The sequence below is a fragment of the Netta rufina genome (genome assembly GCF_964035555.1).
Source record: "Netta rufina genome assembly, chromosome: 2".
NCBI lineage: Eukaryota > Metazoa > Chordata > Aves > Anseriformes > Anatidae > Netta > Netta rufina.
In genome coordinates this window covers 19,947,183-19,967,835 of record NC_140124.1, presented here as the reverse complement: position 1 = coordinate 19,967,835, position 20,653 = coordinate 19,947,183, and the positions used below count along the sequence as shown (strand labels likewise).

Here is a 20,653-nt window from a genome sequence, read left to right as displayed (position 1 = left end):
GCTCTACATCTAAATGTCTTTTAAAGACTTCCAGGGAAGCACTATGCAGGGAACACACTTGAAAGTTTTCAAAGATGTAAATTTACAGAACATCTGCAACTATGCATGCACTATCCACTTCTGTGGACACTCAGCAAGCAGCAAGATTAACTCAATGAAATGCAAGCATTTGCATTTTTCCCTAGTCAGCAAGCGCACAAGACATAGAATAGACTTTTGTATGCATAGAATGATATTACATAAACTGGACTGAACTTGGGACTTGTCTATCTGACAGTCAAGCTTATAGAAATAAATTATTTATTATAGAATGAATAATAAGGAAATATCTGAAAGGAAAGTCTTTTCCCACAGCTTAGACCGGGATCAGCTATTTTAAGAACAAGGCAAGGAACAAGAGTCAAGGGTTTTTAATTCTTGCATCCTCAATTCCATCCATCTGGGCTATAGCAAAACAATCAATTCTTAATGCAATAAATAAATAAATAAATAACAGGATACTGTTGGATCCAAAATTCAAATGGAGAAGATGGATATTTCTAACTATGAATTTTATGTTAATGTTTTCAGATATATTTACTTCTATGTTTGGTCAAATAATAAATCTAATGTATAGTACTAACCAGTACTCAAAACCTAACAAGAAAACAGTTTTGATTAATAACATAAAAAGACCAAAAATAGAAGGATTCTCAGTCACAGAAAAGAAAGTGATTTAATTTACAATGCCATATGCAACTGAAGAACATTGGACAAATATTAAACAATGGACATACAGAAAATCCACTCCTAACAAAATTTACTTAAAGCAGATTATGTAATATGGAATTTTGGTTGTCTTAACTTTCATTCATAACATGTGATAAATAATTATTTGAATTACATTAGTTAAAAGTGGCTTGCACATAGCTCAAGGCATCCATATAACTACAACAGACTATCATAACCTAAAAATAATTACCCAAAAGGAAAAACAGCCATCTGGATATCAACAGACACCTTCATTTTCACCCCTTCATCTATCTGGAAACCAAACTCCAGGCCCTCTCCAAAATCCTATCAAACAGATGTCTTTTGCAGCATGCCTGGAAGGTCACCAATTTTGGGCTATTTGAGCACAGGGGAAGGAACAAATTCCAAAACTGAGGCCCTCACAGGGAATGTCTTGCTGACGATCCATTTTCTAAGGAATCACCTGATTTGTTCATTTAACTCTTTTTCTGATTCAGGTGTGCTGAACTTTATCATTTCATTATGTTCATAAAGGAAACTTCAAAAAGTATGAATTCTTACTAGAAGACGATTCAGAATATAATATGATACTACAACTTTTATTCATGACATTGCTTTTATATTTAGCTATAGCATTAACTGTAAGTTGTTCAGCTCTCAGTAGTTTGCAGTGATGCTGGTTATTTCTCATTTACATCTTAGTAAGAACAACAAAAGGGAAGTAAAAAAATGTCTACCTCCTTCAGAAGGTTAGTGACTTGTTTTATATGCAAGAACTCTGGGGTCTTGTCTAAATCCATTGAGGGCTTTCCCTTGAGACTTTCTTCAAATTCTTTGCGATACATTTTCTGTTGAAGCAAAAACAACAATTAGTGGTACATGCACGTTCATTTCCAAACATATTTCAGAAAGAGCACTGTAAACAGACTCAGAAATGAGCTATGCCAGAAACTAGCTATCACATTAATAAGCAATGTTATTACTCATTTTATTATTTAGATTACCTATGCGAGATGTAATTATATACACATGCAATTTAGATAAAAAACATATGTGTGATATTTCCAAAGAGTGTCTAAGATGATCTATGAAAAAACAATTTGTTCAGTACAGAAAAGACAAATGGTACACAAGGTAATGGCTTTTAAAAAAAAAAAAAAATTATTAAAGTTTCTAACAAGAGGACAAAATCATCAGTTTTCCATGACACAGGAAGAATAATGGAATCAAACTGCAACAAGAGAGACACAGGAAAAAATGTGAAAAAAAAAACTTGGTATGGCTAGTGAAGCACTGGACTCATTTGCCTAGAAACTCACAAAACCTCCACCACTGGAAGTTTTTACAAAAAAAGCTTGAAAAAATATGGCCTGACTTAGGATATCTGATGCTTCCCTGGAGCCCAGGACCAGTTCATCCCCCATGCTGAGTTCCCAAGCTGATGGGGCAGGAGCACATTGCAGTTGAAGCATGAGCCTGGACCAGGTTTGGCAGCTCCAATCCCTCCCACCTGAGAACCCTCCTTTGTTAAAAAAGGAATTAAAGGCAAAAGAATTTGGTCCTTCACCCATACTTATTGCCCGCTTCTGCAAAACTTCCCACTGCTCTCTCTCTTTGGTGATATGAAAGCAGACAGGGAACAGGAGACTATAGAGCCAGAAAGAGCAATCCAGAGACCACTAAGGTGTTTTCCCCTACAGCATGCCATTAACCTGAAGAGAAAAAGCCTGCGCTACCTTGCTCATGATCTCCTCCCTAAGCTTTCAGTCCAATAGCATCTCTGCCTCCTCAAGGGAGGAGATAAAGGGTGTTCAGTAAAAAGTCAACAATTTCTGATCCAAGTGACCTCTTGAGCTTCTTCCCAATTCTCAAAAGGGATGCAGTATACAATATGTCCAGTCTTACCACCTACAGCCTTTATAAAAAAAAAATGTTTTGAAGGAAGAACTGAACTACAGAAAAGAGAACTCTGTTTCTACCCTATCCTCAGTTTACAGTACCTTTATGATCTACTTCATCCATTTACTTAACCTGAGTACAAGATGTCTGTTAGCCTCTCTGTTGATCTAAATTTTTCTAGTTCAAGCAAATTTTACTAACCTCACTTTGCATCTTTTGAGCCTCCTTTGAAACTTGGTACATGGGTGTATCCACAAACTCCAGCATTGATCTGCCTTTAGATTTCTCATAATTCTCTTTGTACTTGACCTGGAAAAATTAAAATAAGTACTGTTAACAGCAGAGAAAATGTGAGATCTGATTGCTTGCTACAGTTCCCTATAGGTTTTTGACTTACAAGACTCCCTCCAAATTTAATCTGTTGGAGAAACAAGGCAGCTAGTTAAGGAAACTTTTTTCTGGAATTGTTTATTCCTTTGCTTTAATACATCAGACTTAAAAATAGTGAACTTTGAACTCAGTAGAAGTGAGGAGCACCAATCCTCAATTAAGGAGCAATTCCTTAATGAATTGCATGATTTTTGCTGAGTGACCTGTCTGAGCAGTTGGCAGCTTTTCAGTAGGATCCTCTGTCATGTTTCCATAAAACAGCACATTTACTGTAACAACAACAAAATCTGTTTTACAGACAGGCTCCAAGGGTTTGTCTTTCGGACTGCAGAGTACCATTCTGAAACACTTTTGTTTGCATCTGGAGGAGGGTAAAATGGAAGAAAACTACTGCCTCAGTAGGGTGTGGTCTTGCTCCAACTTCTCACAGCTACCAATGGTCATTGCCATTGCTTAAAGCTAGCAGCAAAATCACATTGAAGTACACAGGGTAAAGACACCAACATACAACTTTATGCTAACTCTCAAACCAAATACACTTTGTCTGGCAACCTGGAGAAGCTCCTAGACTTGTTCATTCATACAGTTTTATTAAGGCAGTGTATGTCACCATGGGCAAACACATTATTTATCTCAATCAATCAATCAATCAGTGTGTGACACCATGCAATATTCTACACAAGACATAAAAGAAAGCAAATATCAAAATATGATATTCAGAATGAGTAATGTCATTTAAATTCTTCAAGAATCCTGATGTCCAAATTTGAGAAAAACGTTCAGAATTTCTTCCATTGACAGACTTATGCATTAGGTTCAAATTCTGCAAAAACACTCTCCTCATGGGGTGCTTCTGATTGAATATACATTATACATCACTGTCATTTGTAGTACATTTTTGTGCCCGATTTAATCGTTATTAGAATGTTGCAATTTTCTCTTTGCAAGATTTACTTCTGATTGTGTATACCTGGCTTAAAGCACTGCATTTTCTTCATGATGGATTTAACCAGCTGTATCCAGGGTGAAATTATAGAAGCCCTTGCTTTGCTTAAATGATTTCTTATATTCACATGGAAAACATGGAAAACAAAAAATATTGAAGAATGTTTCACAAACAAAACCCAGAAGATTTGTCATTTAAATATTATTTGAAATAACCATGGGAGCAACACCAAAAATGTATGCTTTAGGCCTCCAAAATCTGGAGTTTCTGCTAAATTTGAATTTAAAATATCCCCATTTCCTGAAAAAAAAAAAAAAGTTGGTGATGAAACAAAGAAAGAAAATCATTAAAATGGCTTATGTAAGTTCCTAGATAAAATGCTTGCTATGCTTACACAGAAGTGAAATATTCATGTCAGCTAGAAAATAATCTCTTCTTTTTTTTTTTTTTTCTTTTTTTCTTTTTTTTTAACATTTGAAGTGCCAAGGAACAGATATGATGGTCTGTGTTTGCCTCCTAGTGGAAACAATTATAAATGTCACACAACAAAATTATTTCTCTAGTGGAAGTAAATGAAAATTACCTCCATCTATAGATATTGACTTCACACTTTTAATCCATTTTCAGTGTGTGGAAACAAAATCTAACAAAAAAATATATATATATAAAATAAAATGAGGTAAATTGCACAAACTTTTGCAGGAACCCGATTTGGTCTGCTAAGTCTATTAAATCACTGTTTCATAAAATGAAATACATCTACATTCAATTTTTTAGCATGTAGTTCATTACCTTCTTAGAGTCTCTACAATGGGGACAGATTTAAAAGGTGCAAACCAATAAAATAGCTGTTGTAAATATATCAAAGTTTTAAATTATGTACCTCAATAGTTTATATCAAAGAAAATTACATGTATACCATATGTGAGGAAAGTCCCTCCTTGTGAACTCTCTTCCTCACCTAAATAATGCAAATAGTATGGGTCTAACCTGTCAAAATCGGTCTATTTCTATATAGTTTTCTAGTATCTATTTCTATCTAGTTTCTATCTAGCTTTCCTCCTAACTGTTGAGATTTATTGCCATGGAAGCTGACTTGAAAAATAGCTTTGAATTTGTATTCTTATACATGTATTTCATAGAGTTACACAGATTTCCTTTTTCACTCTAGGTCAATCAGCAAATCAGTTCAACTAACCATATTAATTTATCAGTTTAATTAGCTGTACAGATTACAACACCAGGGTAGATGTGGCTATGTCAAGCAAAATATTAAGAGAAACATAATGTTCGGAGGAAAAAGGTATACTACAAGGAAATAGCAAAGCTGGGTAAATAGCAAGAAGCTCTATCTGTCATACTACTAGTCAGAGGCAAAAACAGACCATGTGATGAGTTTTTGGAAATCAGTTAACAGGATAGTCAAGCAGACTGTTTCACACAGTGGAAGCAGACTTCAAGAAAGATTTAGTACATGCTGTCGAGAGACAGGGAGGAGAACACAAAGAGGGTATTTGAGAAGCATGGAGAAAGGCAGGACAGAAAGCCATGGCAAAATCAAAGAGATAACAGAGGGAGGTCAAATCCGAGAAAGATTTTGAAAATGGGATTTCTGTAGAAGACAAATAGCTAGTGGAAACCTTAAGGATTGACAAATCATTCTTCTTCCTGCTCACAATAAGAAAATACAGCCACCAGGACAACACAAAAATCAGAAACTTAGTATCTAGGGATTCATCACAAAAGGGCATAGGTAATATAAATCGATCATTCCTGGGCAATAGAAAAAAATAAATTTTGACAACTTGATGATGTTCACTCCGAGGTTGTTCATTTAACCAGCAAAAAAAATGCCAATCTTACATTACACTGAAGCAAACTGGAATTATGCCAAAATGCAAATGAAGAATGCAAGAACTGAAAACTATCAACTCCTTTATCATCCATACAAAAAAAAAAAAAAAAGGATAGTCAGTGTTAGCTCCACGCATCAGAGACATAGACAAAAAGCAACTAACTGAAAAGCAACACAAGAAGCAAATACAGACAGGAAGGCCGGATTATTTTGATTATTTTAGACATAAGCTTCCATAAGCAGGCACTGACTCAGAAGACAACCCAATATGCTACTACTCATTAGGGTTGACCCTTTGCCTGTGAAGCTCTTGCCTCCTGCCAACAGTGAGTAATCTTCCTTCCCAACACCACCCACTCATGCATTTCCACAACAGTGTTGCAGCCTTTCTGTGTTTTCTGGAATAAAATGCAGCTAATCAGCCTCCAAGCACTGCACATAAAGCATACATGTAGGTGCTTTTGGAGTGGGAGAAAAGCTTTGGCATTGCACAGAGGGCAGGAGTTTCTTACCTTTTCCTCCCTATTTCAGCTGATGGGCACTACCCTGTGTCATATCACCAGCGGTATGAAAGAGCATTTTTTGTTATGTGGCAGAATGGAGTTATGTGCCTATTACCTGATCCAGTGTAGGCAGCCTCGAACATTTAGGAGAGAAAAAAGGCTTTGACAGAGAACCTCTATGGGAAGGTAACCCTTGACAGGCTGCTTATGGCAGAGGTGCAAATGTTACACTAGCATAATGGTCACTTCTGTAGAGAGACTTGTAGATGAAGGCAACACGTAAGATCATAGTCAAGACAAGATTTGCAAGGAAAAAAGTATCTTAGATCAACAAAAGAAAAAATGTAGAATGTTATTAGACATATAAGAAGAAGTACTCAAGTACCAGAAGTCTGAGTGATTCTTACCCATTATTCTAGTTGTTTTAATAAAATAAGTGTCTCTCCCCAAAAGCCTTTTTCACTTACATCCCCTAACTACTGCAGTAACAACACTATAGACTACAACATTAAGTATGAGACCATGAAGCTAGTGTCAAAAAGTTATGTATTTTATATCGATTGTATATACTACATTCCTTACTCTCTCTATATATATATATATACACATATCAGATAAAGGCAACTTACATCACTATGCATTTTGCTGATATTTAAAGCATGGTTTAAATATAGCAGGTTTGGTAGATCAGAGGCTGGATCATGCAGGCTTTCCAAATCTTTCTTGTAATTCACCTACAGAGAGAATTCAAGTTATGTAAAATAAGATTAACAAGACCATTCACTGCTAATACTATAGTGTGTCTGTTCAGAAATATAAAGTTTGCCTGAACAAACTGTGTCTGACACTAGATGGTGCTCTTTTACTATTATTTGGGATATAGGATGAAGGGCAAAGGAAAAAAAAAAAATCAGTGAAAGATTCATTGCCCTGAGTAAATATTTGGAAACTACTCAAAGCTTTCCTTAAAAATAAATAAATAAATAAATAATCACACTGACATTTCAGGTTAGGAAAGAAAAAAAAAAAAAAGCACTTTTTTTTCTTTTTTTAAGGTTCTAAACAATTTTGAAGAAAGCTTTTTAAGAGTAACCTCCTCAATACTTTATGTTTACTTATTTTGAATGTTATTGATTCTTGTTCTTTCTCCCTTGATTCAAGTAGTACACTAACTGTCCAAATAAAAAAGATCTACATAAAACAGTTAAAGGGCAGTGCTCCAGGATAATTTATTTAATACAAATTGCTTTCAGCAAAGATAAGCAGTATAGGCACCTAAGGCAAAAGTTAATCACTTAAAGAAGTAGCAAAAGATAACTTTCTATCAGCCCATAGTAGGATTTTCCATATTCTTGATAGCTGGAGGCCCAGCTCTACAGGAAGAACACTATCCAGCTTAGCTATTTTAAATTATAAACCTCTTAACCCAATACATTTAGTCATCTTCACACACATATGATGCTCTTCACTGAGTTAGATAGGCTTCAAATCAACAATAGTCAATTTGTGTATCTTTTATAATAGATAATAATTACTTAGTGTGTGTGGAGAAGTGTTTAAAAAAAAAAAGTTTTAGACTTTGAAAACAATTACTCTGTTGAAGCCAGCCTCTCCTGTTTCCTTTGGGTGGTGCCCCACGCTACAGAAACATCACACTACAGAATGAAAGGTTGTCTCTAGGCTATCTGGGATCACTCCCCCAAACAAGAGCTCACATTTTTAGCATTAGACACACTGATAAATATATCATCCCAACATCATTTCCACTTGATATAGATGTTTTCCCCAAGCTGACTCCAGCAGCAGGCACCCACACAGAACCTAGGAACTGGATTCTAGGAATTTAAATCTAGGAAATTTAAAATACAGATCAGAAGATCGACACCATTAAGTCTAAAAGAGAGACATCCAAATCTGAGTTACTTATGCTAGCCTCCTCCTGCAACCACTGGAGAGAAGGTAGCACTTCATTCCTCCAAAGACAGGAATCTACAACAGGTCAGATGATTTGCTCTCTGGACTGGTATCTTTCTTTCCCAAATAGAAAGGGACTGAGTACATTAGCTTGGCATAGAAACACAAAGTTGAGTGAGATAAATCTCATCTAAAATCATTATGAAAAAACTCTGCAGACTCTTGGAGAAGGGCTTTGTCTAAAGAGAGGAAGAAACGGATAACATGCTGTACTTGCTATACAGACACAATGTATAGCAGGGACTTCTGTTCACAGTTATGACTTGTAAAATGGAAAAAGGATTTCTGCCTGAGAACACATTATTTTTTTCAGGATGTAACACATGTAAAATACAAAGCAAATTCACTTACATCACTTGCCAAGGTGGATGCAATCTGTGCTTGCTTGAAGGAAGCACTGTCAAGAGGATTGTACTGGTGACTCTTCATTTCTTTATTGAACTGCTCTTTGTATTTCACCTTCGGCCAGAAAAACAATATATATATACAGTATTAACATGTAGTACTTAGAGAAGACACAGAGAATTCAGACTACAAAGGAGCTTATTAAAGGCAATTGCCTTATCCATAAATCCTTACATACTGAAAATATTTAAAGAAACTCAGTTTAGCCATACTTGTAACTATCTTGTGATCATTTCAAATAATTTTCATATATCTGATTTTTACTGAAATAAAAAATAATAATTTTAAGATTTTTATATGTAATTATTGGTAGTGATGAGTTTATACTAGGAGATAGAAACAAAACTTAATGACTTAACTGGATAATCAAACAAATCAGAACTGTTTGACTAGCAATAATAACTTCATCATTGAGAATCATTCAATTCATAATTAAAAGTGTGCTTTTAACAAAAAAAAAAAAAAACTGTTAAATTTGTTAATTTGTTAAACTATTGAAAAGTAGATCTTTTGAAGCAAATTTTTCAACCACTTCAAAGTTGTTGAAAACATAGTATGTGAAGTCAAAATCAAACTTCCCATCTGATTGCCCACCACCAGGTATGTGTGTCATCCATGGTGATGGCTGTCACCAGAGCCCCAGTTTCTACTTTTATTTCTGCCAGAAATTTCCAACAAGACTCTCAGGAATCTCTCTGCAGTACAGTCCCTTCTTGGAGACATCTGCCTCATTACAATGTTAGAGAGCATAATTAAATGGCTATCTGCTATCACCCTCTTTTCTTTTTGTTTAAAGGAAAATTGGGAAAGATAAGACATGTAAGGGGAGATAAACAATACATAAACGTTGAGGTATTGTCATCAAAACCAAATAAAGTACAAAAAGTCCATAGAACTGAATTTGAAACCTGAAAAAATGAAAATGAACAAAAATGAACAAAATCGCTGTCCTTTGTCCCCCTTATTGTGCATGATCAATAAACATCTGGAGACTTTGCACACATGCCTTGCTTCTTTCCAACAGCTGGGAATAATGGAGGAGAATAAAGTTCAGTCTGAATTATGCTGTTTTCATGAATGTTAGTCAGACACCTGATATCTGAGCCTATGCAACATCCATTATAATTTTCCATGCTCTACATTAAATAAATAGCTTTTTCCTTTCTCCTTTTTTCTCTATGCCCACATGAATGCCTGATAAAGTGGTTAAGCCACCTCAAACAATCTTCTTCAAAAATGACTTTTTTCTCAGCTTTAGTTGTGGGAAGTATTTTCTTTTTCTATTTTAGTTCTTCTTTGACTCAAAAGATTCTCAACATGGCTTAGCTTATACATCTCCATTATGTTTAGCCACAAGGCCCAATATTTCATAAATCAGGATAACAAGAAACCAAAACTAAGCTACCCAAATAGAAATTAAACATATCTTTTCAAGAATTACAATATGATTGCAACAATTACATTACTCATTACTTCTTTTTTTTTTTTTTTTTTTTTTCCAAATAAAGGTAATTCTAAAGCATTGTAACTTTTAAAGAGCAACTTTATCTGAAAATATGAAAATTTTTCACACTACTTCTAGAAAATAGTATCTATTGCCTTCTGGTAGATTCATCTGGTTCATATTGCTTGATATTTGCCTTGGCTTTGGATCAATTGCAAACACAATCTGAATACAAAGACACTGCCTTTGTCAAAGGCAAATCCACATTCTGTACAAGCAGTGAAGAAATAACTTAGAGGGCTTTTCTCTTTTAAAAGGTATATCCAGAATTTGCCTGCTAATAAAATCAGGCAGTGCTGGAATATCTGATTCAGAAAGCATCCAAAAACAGGGATCAAGTCAACATGGTGAGCAAAACTCTCTTGTACTCTGTAGGCATCATAATGACATTGTATGCAGGAGTTTAACTATCCGACTACTTAAGGCTGGGCTTTTGCCCAGTCAGCAAATGGCCTCAAACTGTGCATGTGGTCTGAATGCACAATGTGGACCTTGGTATACTTGTTAAGTGTGAAAAAATCAGTGCCAAAGGGACCTCTCCTCACAAATGGCTTGCCATCTTCCAGCTGCAGCTATTTCATGCCATTTTTTAAAAAATATTTTTTTTAACAATACATTTAAATCTAGAGATTTCAGCAATGAATCCCTATTAGTGTCACTTCAGATCACACCACTGCTGCAGAAGGAAAGGGAGAGCCAGTGAATCCAGTCTTCACAGGTCTGTAAAAGCTGTTCCCAAATTTAAGGAGACTGCTGACCAATCCAACTGCAAATGGTCCAGTTTCAGTGAGGGCTGTCTCAGTAGCTCTTGGTCCTGCTGTCTTCTTTGGCTGCACTGCTTATTACCTTTGCTCTCCTCTCCAACACAACCATACATGTCATTCTGGGGCAAAATGGAGGCAGCACAATAATATCAGATGACCCTGACAGTATCTTGAGAGCACTTCCAGCAATAATTTAACTCTGACTTGTCATAGGGGATTCATCTCATTGAAAGCTACACACACACATTCACTTTTTTTTTTTTTTTTAATTTTAATTGGCATTTTCTTATTTCCCTCTCCCTTTTGAAAGAAAGCAGGTGGGCTTGGGAGAAGGAAGAAGGAGAGAGAAGAGCAAGCACATGAATTAGCCACAGTGAAGAAGTTCATGTGTCTATTTTATCCTCCTTTTGAACAGGTCAAAGTTATGAATGTAGTTTAAAGGAGGAAAAAAAAAAAAAAAAAAAAAAATGCCTGAGAGAAAGGGTTCAATTTCAAAACAAGGAAGAAAAGTACTTCGTCAGTGATTTCCAAAACATAGGGAGGAGGAGGGGGATGTCTGATCAACGTTATAACTTGGTGAAACAGCAAACAAAAATGTGGGAGTAGAAATGACAGTTGTTAGTGTGTTAGTGGAAGCTTATCTACAAATTTCATCATTAACCGAAAGCTTTACTTTAATGAGGGTTTAAAACGATGACTGCTTATTCACCGTATTAATTAAAGTCTTAAGTTTGTTTATTTTTTTTTAGAGAGTATGTAGTGGTGGCTAATTTAAAAGAAATGTGTGGAAGCTGCTTTCTAATTGTAGCTAAAGAATGAGCAGCTTTTGCAGACTTTTAACACAACATCCCTGAAAAACCAAACTGGAATTAAATAAAGCCTGGATAAACAAACTTCTCATTGGCCTTGCACAAAACCTATAAAAGTCAGAATTGCAGCTGGACAGAACAGTGTCTTTTGAAGCTTTGCAGCAACATTCCTAAATCAAAATCTGTAGTTCAAAGCTGTTCACACAGGGAGTGTTCAGTTTCAGAAGTGGATGACATCACCCACTGTTCAGATTTACAAAGAAACTACAAAAATGGAATCATTCAACCACTGGGATCCCAGGATGAAGCAGACACTTGCAGCTAAAGCATTTCCTCATGACCATATGAAAACATATTAAAAACTGAAAACCTGTCAGAGCACATTGAAGGAAATGCAACATAAACAAAGAGCTAAATTAAAATACTGGTTGCTAAAAGCACTAGCAGAGTTTAAAGCAAAGAAAGACTGTGAAAATCTTAGACTGTGAAAATCTTAGAAAAGGTGTATCTAGGAAGAAAAAAAAATCTACCTCTAACAAGTATTATCCATGAAACAATAAGCACCAAATCCAGCATAAAATATGTATATCCGAAATTATTTATCATAAAACCTATCACTAAACAACAAAAGAGGAATATTTCATATCAGCAGCTCTTAGTAAAAGCTAATAAAATGCATTAGATGACATAAAGAACACATCAGAGCTTGTTTCTATTTAAAAAAAAAAATACAAAAGAAGTATACAATGTACATTCAGCAAACTGACAAACTTCATGTTTTCACAAAGGCTAACGCAGTTTATGTTTTAAATTTGGTTTCAAACCAACAGAAAGTGGTTACTGTGTGCTGTGGGTAAATATACTAGTACTGGGAGCTGGAGCTGGTATTTTTTATGCTGCTGTTGTCAAAAGCTTTGTTTAAAAAGAGAGAGAGAGAAAGAGAGAGAGAGATGGTACACTGATTTGGTACAGCCTTGAGTACCAGTCAAACATTAACACTATTTTCTTCACTTTGTTTGCCTTCCTGCTTGCATTGATTGCTTTCTCCCTTCGTTACACCCACACTGCCTGACCTCTTCTTGCTCCTGTTCTCTATACTCCCTAAATTACCTACCCATATGCACTACATTAAAACATGTTATCATCTTCTCTTCCCATTACATCCATCAGAATTGTCAACTTTGCAAATTTACTGTGAGGGTCAAATAACTAATATTTCTCCACATGTCGCAGCTTATAGATTCATGCTATTAAGGGAGATTATCAACTTTCAGCACAAAAAGTTTCTAGTGCTCCTATTTGCTGAGAAAGAAAGGGAAGCCCTAAAGACCAGAAAGTCTGGAGACAATAAAGAGATCATTAGGTTTACTATTTTTTAAATCTTGTAATTGTTACAAGCCTGCTTCTCAATCCTTGCACAAAGAGGACTGACAAGATTGACCCACATTTAGGGTGCTTCCTTTCCTACAGCACAGGTGCATTCCTCATCCTGCCCCATCACCCTGCTCCACAGACAGGGGTCATCATCATTTTTCTGTGGTTGTACAGGATGCTCTTGATTTATAGTCAGCATGTCTAAGTGTTATAATGATTCAAATAATATATAAAAATGTTAGACAACTCATGGCCACTGACTTTCCTCCAGAGGAGGTGGGGAATCGCTGAATGCACCTCCCCACTGCTGAAAGCAGCCTGGTACTTACAACCTCCGTGCTGCTTGATGCAGATGGATGGCAGCAGAGTGTCAGGCCAAAGCCTGATGCTTTTTGGAAGTGCCCTGCTCCCTTTTTAAAAGTATGTGGCCCTTCACACACACTGCAAGCAGCCTCATCAGGCAGTTGACTAGATGATTTTTGAAGGTCCCTTCCAACTGAACTATTCTATTCAATTCTATTCATCAGTGTAGACTGAGGGGAGGAAAAAGGATGGAAGCATGCCAAAACTGAGCTCCAGTTGGCCAGAGTGTGGCTGCAAAGGTTGGACCACCAAGGACTAATAATCATCTTTACAAATAGACTGCAGGCTACATTATATCAACTGCTCCTCTCTTTCTGCCACACCTCCTACACTATTTGGACTCCCTAAAGAAGTTAAAATCCCATACCAAATGCTCTCTTCTGCAGACAGATCTCACCAGGAACAGCAGCCATCCCTGCCCCTGGTAGCGAAGAGACTATGATAAAGCTACTAATTTTGCAGATAAAGCATGTATTGTCCAAGAGAAAATCCACATCTAATAAAAATGAGATTAAAAGTGCACTGATTAGCCTACGATGCAACTGCCACAACACCAGCCTGCAGGACCCCTATGACTCAGCTGGTAGTTTTTGATTGGTGCAATTGTTGGTCACAACCTCACTGATACCAGGTGTAGTGAGATTGAAGGTCTATCAGAAAGGGTCCTGCTTTTTTCCTCTTTGTGACAACAGGCAGCTGCAAGCCCACTAGGTTCTGAAACGGGATGCAAAGAAAGGAATATGTAGATAGCCATTAGGTAGAAATAAAGAATGCTACACACTAAATCTAGAGATGAAGTCTTAAACATGACTAAGACAAAAAATTCCCTTCTCTAGAAGTGACACTGAGGTCTGAACAGCATAGAACTGACTCTTCCTAGAAAACACAGGCTAACTTCCCAGCCTGCATTATGATAAACACAAAAGACCACTTCAGTTAACCACGGTCCAGTATAAAACAGGAAGTCAGGTAGTACGTATCTGAGGGCTATGTCTGGTGATATCAAAAGAAGCTTAGCCTCTTGCAGGCAGACAGTGAGTGCACTGTTCTGGAGCTTGTTCTCTATGTCTTATTATTCTTATTTTGTCCTAGTTCTAGGGAAGACTTTTACCATCTTGACAAATCACAAGGAGTTTTTACACAATGCTGATAGTGACTGTTCTGGTCTATACATTCCTCCAGTTGTTTTTTTCTAGTTGTGGGAAAAACGACATGGCCTTCTCCAATAAAAGGGGGTTATCCTCCTCATACATGAGGATGGAATTTGCTCCTGGGTTTACAAAACTCATGAGTATAGTTCTGAGGATTACTAGCAAGGATTATGCAAGGAACTAAAAGAACTTTTTGACTGCAAGTCAGAAATCCCTTCTCATGATATGAGGTTGATCTGGAGCAGTAAAAGACTCATAAGAGGAAAAGAGGGAATATTTGTGTCTCCAGCTTTCTTTCAAGTTATGGACAAAAGCAGTTTCTTCATTTTTCTATCTTTCTTTTAAAATTTTTTTTTTTTTTTTTGTTAATATATAACAGAAAGTAGTACATAAAAGGTTCATTTTCAGGGGGAAGGAAGGCGGGCAGTTTACATGTCAGGTCAAATTCAGATCCCATTACTCACATTAGCAAGCAGTTTCACAAAAGACCCCAGTTACTTCAGTGGGATTAATCACAGGGTAAGGTTCCACTCAAATTGAATGAGTAGCAAAATTTGACTCTAAATTGCATACAGTTAGAAATCCTAGATAATGTATATAAATATACACCATCTCCACCAAAGATGAGTTGTAACAGTCAAAGTTCACTGTATTTTTGCATAAAATGTATATTCTGTTTCCTAGGAATCTTAAATTTACCAGTCATTACAACACCATATGAAAAGGGTTTGAGAACATAATCTTCATGCAATTAGAGATAATCATCTAAAAATCTAAATATTTTCTTGCATTAGTAGCAATGAGATATCTGAATGAAGTCATTGTAAAATGTCAGAAAATCTTACTTGGCTTAGAAGTTTAGAAACTCCCTTAGCATGTTCAAAATCCGGTCTTCCAAGTACAGCATGCTCCTTATTCATCTCCCCCCTTCCTTTTTTGTACTCAGCCTTAAAAAAAAAATCATAAAAACGAATACAAATCACTATTAAATTGTTTGGTTTTGTGTTTTGTTTCTTTTTGTTTTGTTTTAGTTGTTTTTTCCAAGAGAAATGTAAGCACTACAGCTAGTAGAAAAGCTAGTCTCATTTAGTGATCTGCATTGACACTACTCTCAGTAATATTATAATTAGCTCAGAAAAAAAGCCCTTCTCACACTTCACCTCATTAAAAGCATAGTATTTACATGTATTTATTGTAAAACACAATGCAAAGCATTCATAAAATTAAACTTTAACAAAATGCACAGGTTAAGCCTGAGAAATACTGTTCACTTACTGCTCCCAATCAAGGCAGAATGAGTTACAATGGCTCAGCATTTCTTAAGACATGGTCTGCAGTTTACACAAGATTATTTGTAGTGGTTGAAAACAGCCTTGAAACAAAACTAGGCTGAGGGGCAGTGTTTTTGAAATACAGGTCAAATTCCACTCTCAGTTTTAGCACTGTAATCTTGCTGGGTGTCAGTAAGGTTGCATTGGTGTAACAGAGAGGACTTAGTCCCATAAGGCTGGTGTTACATGATCTTTCCAGCTGAACTACCTCCCATGCAAATTGCTGCATTTTCTTTTTTTTTCCAAAATGCATTAGAAAACAGTACAGATGAACCGACAATAGGTTCTTTGCAATATCACAAACTAAATTACCATTGCATAAAGCAGGTTTCTTACATTACTCAGGCACTGTGAATCAGCAAGGACATGTCATAACAACAGAGAGAAAGAAAAGACCCAAAGCCACTCTAAGTAGCTTTTAGAGCAATTCAGAATTCTGGGCATAGAACGTAAGACTTAGTAGGAGATTTTGGTTTTCAGAAAATGCTGAGTGTCCGAAAGGTGAACCCTTATGTCCCTTAAAGCTGTCTTTCTGTAAGAGACACCTCTCCATAAGAGATGCCTAATTAGTCTCAGATGAAATTTAGCCATTGTTGAAAATCTCAGCTCAGAACTTCTAATGTGTATATTGTCTACATTAAAATATTAAACAGCATCACACATTACTGCTTCTCAAACTGCTTCTTGACCTATCCCTTAGCAGATGTCAAAGTAGGAGGGAAAAGAATTTGAGACCAGGGTATGGGAAGGAGAGCCATGTGCAAGAGGCGATATGCTCACATGGCTCTCACAAGGACAGTGGGAGATTGCATTTCCCTACCATTGTCAGCTGACACAGAAGGAGGAAAGGGAGTCCTGGCATGGACACTTCTCTTGTACTGGGGTGAACAGAGGTCTTGTGTGTCTTTTGAAGTGCAGTAATGCACACTAGCACGACTTCTTTTTAGAATCATTATTATTAACAAGTCCAAGACAAAATGAGATTTGGTAAGCTTAACATTGTCTTCAGTCATCAATGCTTGCAAATGTCAAACTGTTAACATCAAAACAGAAGCAACTCAATTTTGTGACATTCCAAGCAAGCCATCCCCCCACTAGTTCTCCATATCAGATTTAGCATGCCATGTTTTCTTCTCTTGCTAGGAAGTCTGAAAATTTCAGCAGCATTCTTACTGAATCTTGGAATTTGAATCTTACTGAAATTGGAAAAAAAATAAAATAAAATAAAATAAAAATAAAATAAAATAAAATAAAATAAAATAAAATAAAATAAAATAAAATAATGTCTAAAAAATACAAATAGAATAACAAAAGAACATACATCACTTATTATCTTTGTTATCTCGGTGGCTATCTTTATGTCTGGCCTGTTCAGCACTTCAGTGTATCTATGAGTATCTTGCACATCCTTTCTATATGACACCTGTCAAAATAATAACAAAAAATGTTTAAAACAAATGAAAAGTTTGAAATTTATAAATCATCTTCAAATGATCTATCAACTCAGCCACGAAATTCACTAAAACACCACCTAATTTATTCTAACACAGTCCTTCTTGACAGAGATTATTTATTAAGACCCACACACAGGTTAACAGAATAAAGAAGACATTCAAAAGCATAAAATATAGTATTAAAATGAAAAACATTTTTGGCTTAGAAGCACAGTAGAAAATGAAAGCACTGTGAAGACCCAAATATTAGGTTTCATCATTGAATTTCAGAGGAATTCTAAGAGGACAGCTTTTTGTGTTTTTTGTTTGTTTGTTTTTTCTGTGCTATACCTTTTTTAATATAAACTAATACCTCTATGATATTAAGCACCAAGGATCACAGTTACACTGTGGAGAAACTGTAATTCTACCACGGTGAACGTCTCTCAGTAACAGGCAGTCATGTATCTGGTATGTAATTAAATGACACAACTCCACCCCAGCACCCCAGACTTCTCCCAGCTCCACTCATCTGCTACTTTACACAATCATGGGAACAAGGAGGCTGAGTGTTCCAGCATGTGGAGTACAAGACTGGATTTTTCTGTTTATTCAGAGGCCACTATAATAATGAATGAGCTTAGAAGACTTTGGCCAGAACACTAAACCACAAGTAGAAGAGCCCAAAAATTATCCCTTTAGCAAACTGCCTGCAGAAACTGCCTCGATGTCAGAGACACTCCAAAGCTCCCAGATCACAAGTTTTCTTTCTTTTCCCTACTCTAGGTCTATAGACTTTTTTCCCTACCTTGCCATATTGCATGTGTGTCAATCCAAGCCAATTCCCAAGAGCTGTCGTCTTAATGAAATCTAAGAAAATCAACCCTAGTATTCAAAAGTGTCTGACAAGTTGAAGTTCCATGCAGAAGTTGGAGAACAAAGTCAACAGGAGACAGAAAGCATCAGAATAATTCCTATTTTATCAGACAGTCTTTTAGACTATTTTTCTGCTTATTAACAGTTAACTGACCTCCCAAAATTGTATTTCACCATCAAAAACGTCCCAAGAGGTTCCCTCGGCTTGAAGCTTCACTTATAATAACCTGTGTATCTGTCTCCTGTTTCCAGTGCAGTTTTACTACGGACACAGTGCAACATATTGAACTGCAAGTCTGTCAATCATAAAGTGGAATACCTAGTGACAAATATAATTCGTAGAAATGTTATATTAAAAAAATAATTAAAAAATTACTTTAGGGCATATATTTTGTAGGCAACAGGGAAGTCATTTTGCATCCATATGGCTTCAGCTAAGTAGACAAGCTAAATGGGCTTCGCTCTGTTGGCTGTTTGCCCACAGATAGATCTTATAATTTTTAACCTACGAGTGGCACACAAGTTTAATCAATGATTAAAAAAAAAAAAAAAAAAAAAAAAAAAAAGAATTAATATAGCTCAAAGTATCACCTACCAATATAATAAAAGCTGTTTCTTATAGCTCATTAAAACCACTGGAAGTTTTGGTTTGGTTCATTTTTTTTGTTGTTGTTGTTTTGTTGTTGTTTTTTGTTTGGTTTTTTTTAAGACACTAGATGTACAGACAAGTATTTGCAATTCAGGGCTTTACATGAGTTTAGTTAATTATATGCTGTTCATCCTAATGACCACATGAGGTGAGGTGAAAACCACAGAGGCAGCAGAAACAGGTTTCTGAATAGCACCCTATCATCCATGTAAATTGCAAATTAAAGGCCAGCATATGTGCTCAAAATAGAAATTAGGAATGGAGTGAATTTAACAACAGAGAATCAAGAATAGTGGTGATAAAGTTGAGGAAATGTGGTCAATTATTGCTCCCAAATGACATGATCATATAGTACATGAAATAATGGATTGTGGTTAATTTTGGGGGGGGGGAGGGAGGGAATAAGACAGTGACAGTCCTTTATATTTCACCATTTTCAATTATATTAGATGCAAGGCCAATTGCTATAGCTTTCCCTGAGTGAATTATTATTCTTCCTGCACCTAAACCAGTATACCTATTACTTATGTCTGAGGGAAAGTCATCTAACATTTTACAAATGTCTGCAATATATATTTGCTCCATTCTGCAGCTTGTCATACTCCGGTGAGAATAAAAATGTTATGCAGCAGAACAGTAGTTTGTCAGAGGTAGGCCAAAGAAAGAAAAAATATGTTTCCCATTTCCTGAATAACCTCAATCCCTGGATGCTGACCCTTTCCCATTGGGACAGTGTGCTGGCCTCTATTACACAGCTGCTATTCTGTTCCATCTAGTGATTTTTTTTTATAGTGCTATGTTAGACCAGTAAAAGGAAAGCTATTCCATAAGAGCAAGGGAACAGATGTAGAAACAGCAAAGCAGACAGCATGGTGTGTACACCCATAGGTACCAAGAAGATGGGAGGTGGAGATGCCTATGAGAGGGGAAAAGAGAAAGAGCAGCCTGGTCAAGCGAAAAATAAAGGAAAGCAGCAGGAAACGAAATAGCAGAAACACCCAGGGAAGGGGCTATCTTTTCTCCTGGGTTTGTTCAGCCCCTGAACAAACAATTAGCAAGAGGCTCAGACCCTGACTAGCACCTCCAGGAATTACACAATGCCCTTACTCAATCTTCACTTCAAGGGGATGCTCAAGTTCTACCAAAACCATCACTAGATGCTCTAGAATTGCTCCGTTTTGCGAGGACTACAAGTCTGTGAAACATCTGCTCAAACTGGCCAACATACAGGAAAAAGTAACTAATATGCTAACAACATAAGAGCAGCAGGGAATGACCTAAACAGAGACCAGTGGGAAAATTGAGCAAGAAAGAAGTAGGTACAAAAAGGAAAAGACTTCTGTCATCTCTAGTTTTGAAGATGCAAGTACTAAATTGCAAGCAACAACTAGATTTGAAGTGTTTTTCTACCCTATTTTTTTCTACCTATTTTGAAATGACAATAAAAAGTGATTTTTTTTAAAGCATCCATAAAACTAATGAACTAATGATAATCTCAACAAAAGCCACTTAGCATCTTTAATCCCAAATTTGATTACACACCCTGAACTATTATTTTTTGCAAAGCATGGAAAATATTCAGGGCCTGCTTATAATTAGCAGACTGATTTTAATAGGGCCAAAGCTCCAGCTCTTCTGAAAAGGCATAAGGTCCACTTAGGATAAACGTGCGGGTCTATTTACTCCAGCTAATGG

The 20,653-nt window shown here is 36.2% G+C and overlaps 2 protein-coding genes across 2 annotated transcripts in view; both read right to left on the bottom strand.

Moving 5' to 3' along the window:
- Positions 1-20,653, bottom strand: part of LOC311222510 (LIM zinc-binding domain-containing Nebulette) — a 256,423-nt gene that overhangs the window by 54,885 nt on the left and 180,885 nt on the right. The window lies entirely within an intron of this gene.
- The window catches only part of LOC311206600 (nebulette-like), a gene marked incomplete at its 5' end in the record, with an annotated part of 54,890 nt that overhangs the window by 12,975 nt on the left and 21,262 nt on the right, over positions 1-20,653 (bottom strand). The window contains 9 exon segments of the mRNA XM_084282041.1: positions 1,470-1,580; positions 2,833-2,940; positions 3,992-3,999; positions 4,002-4,026; positions 4,030-4,095; positions 6,955-7,059; positions 8,651-8,758; positions 15,515-15,616; positions 17,322-17,423. Coding sequence (XP_084138167.1) covers positions 1,470-1,580; positions 2,833-2,940; positions 3,992-3,999; positions 4,002-4,026; positions 4,030-4,095; positions 6,955-7,059; positions 8,651-8,758; positions 15,515-15,616; positions 17,322-17,423 — 735 coding nt within the window.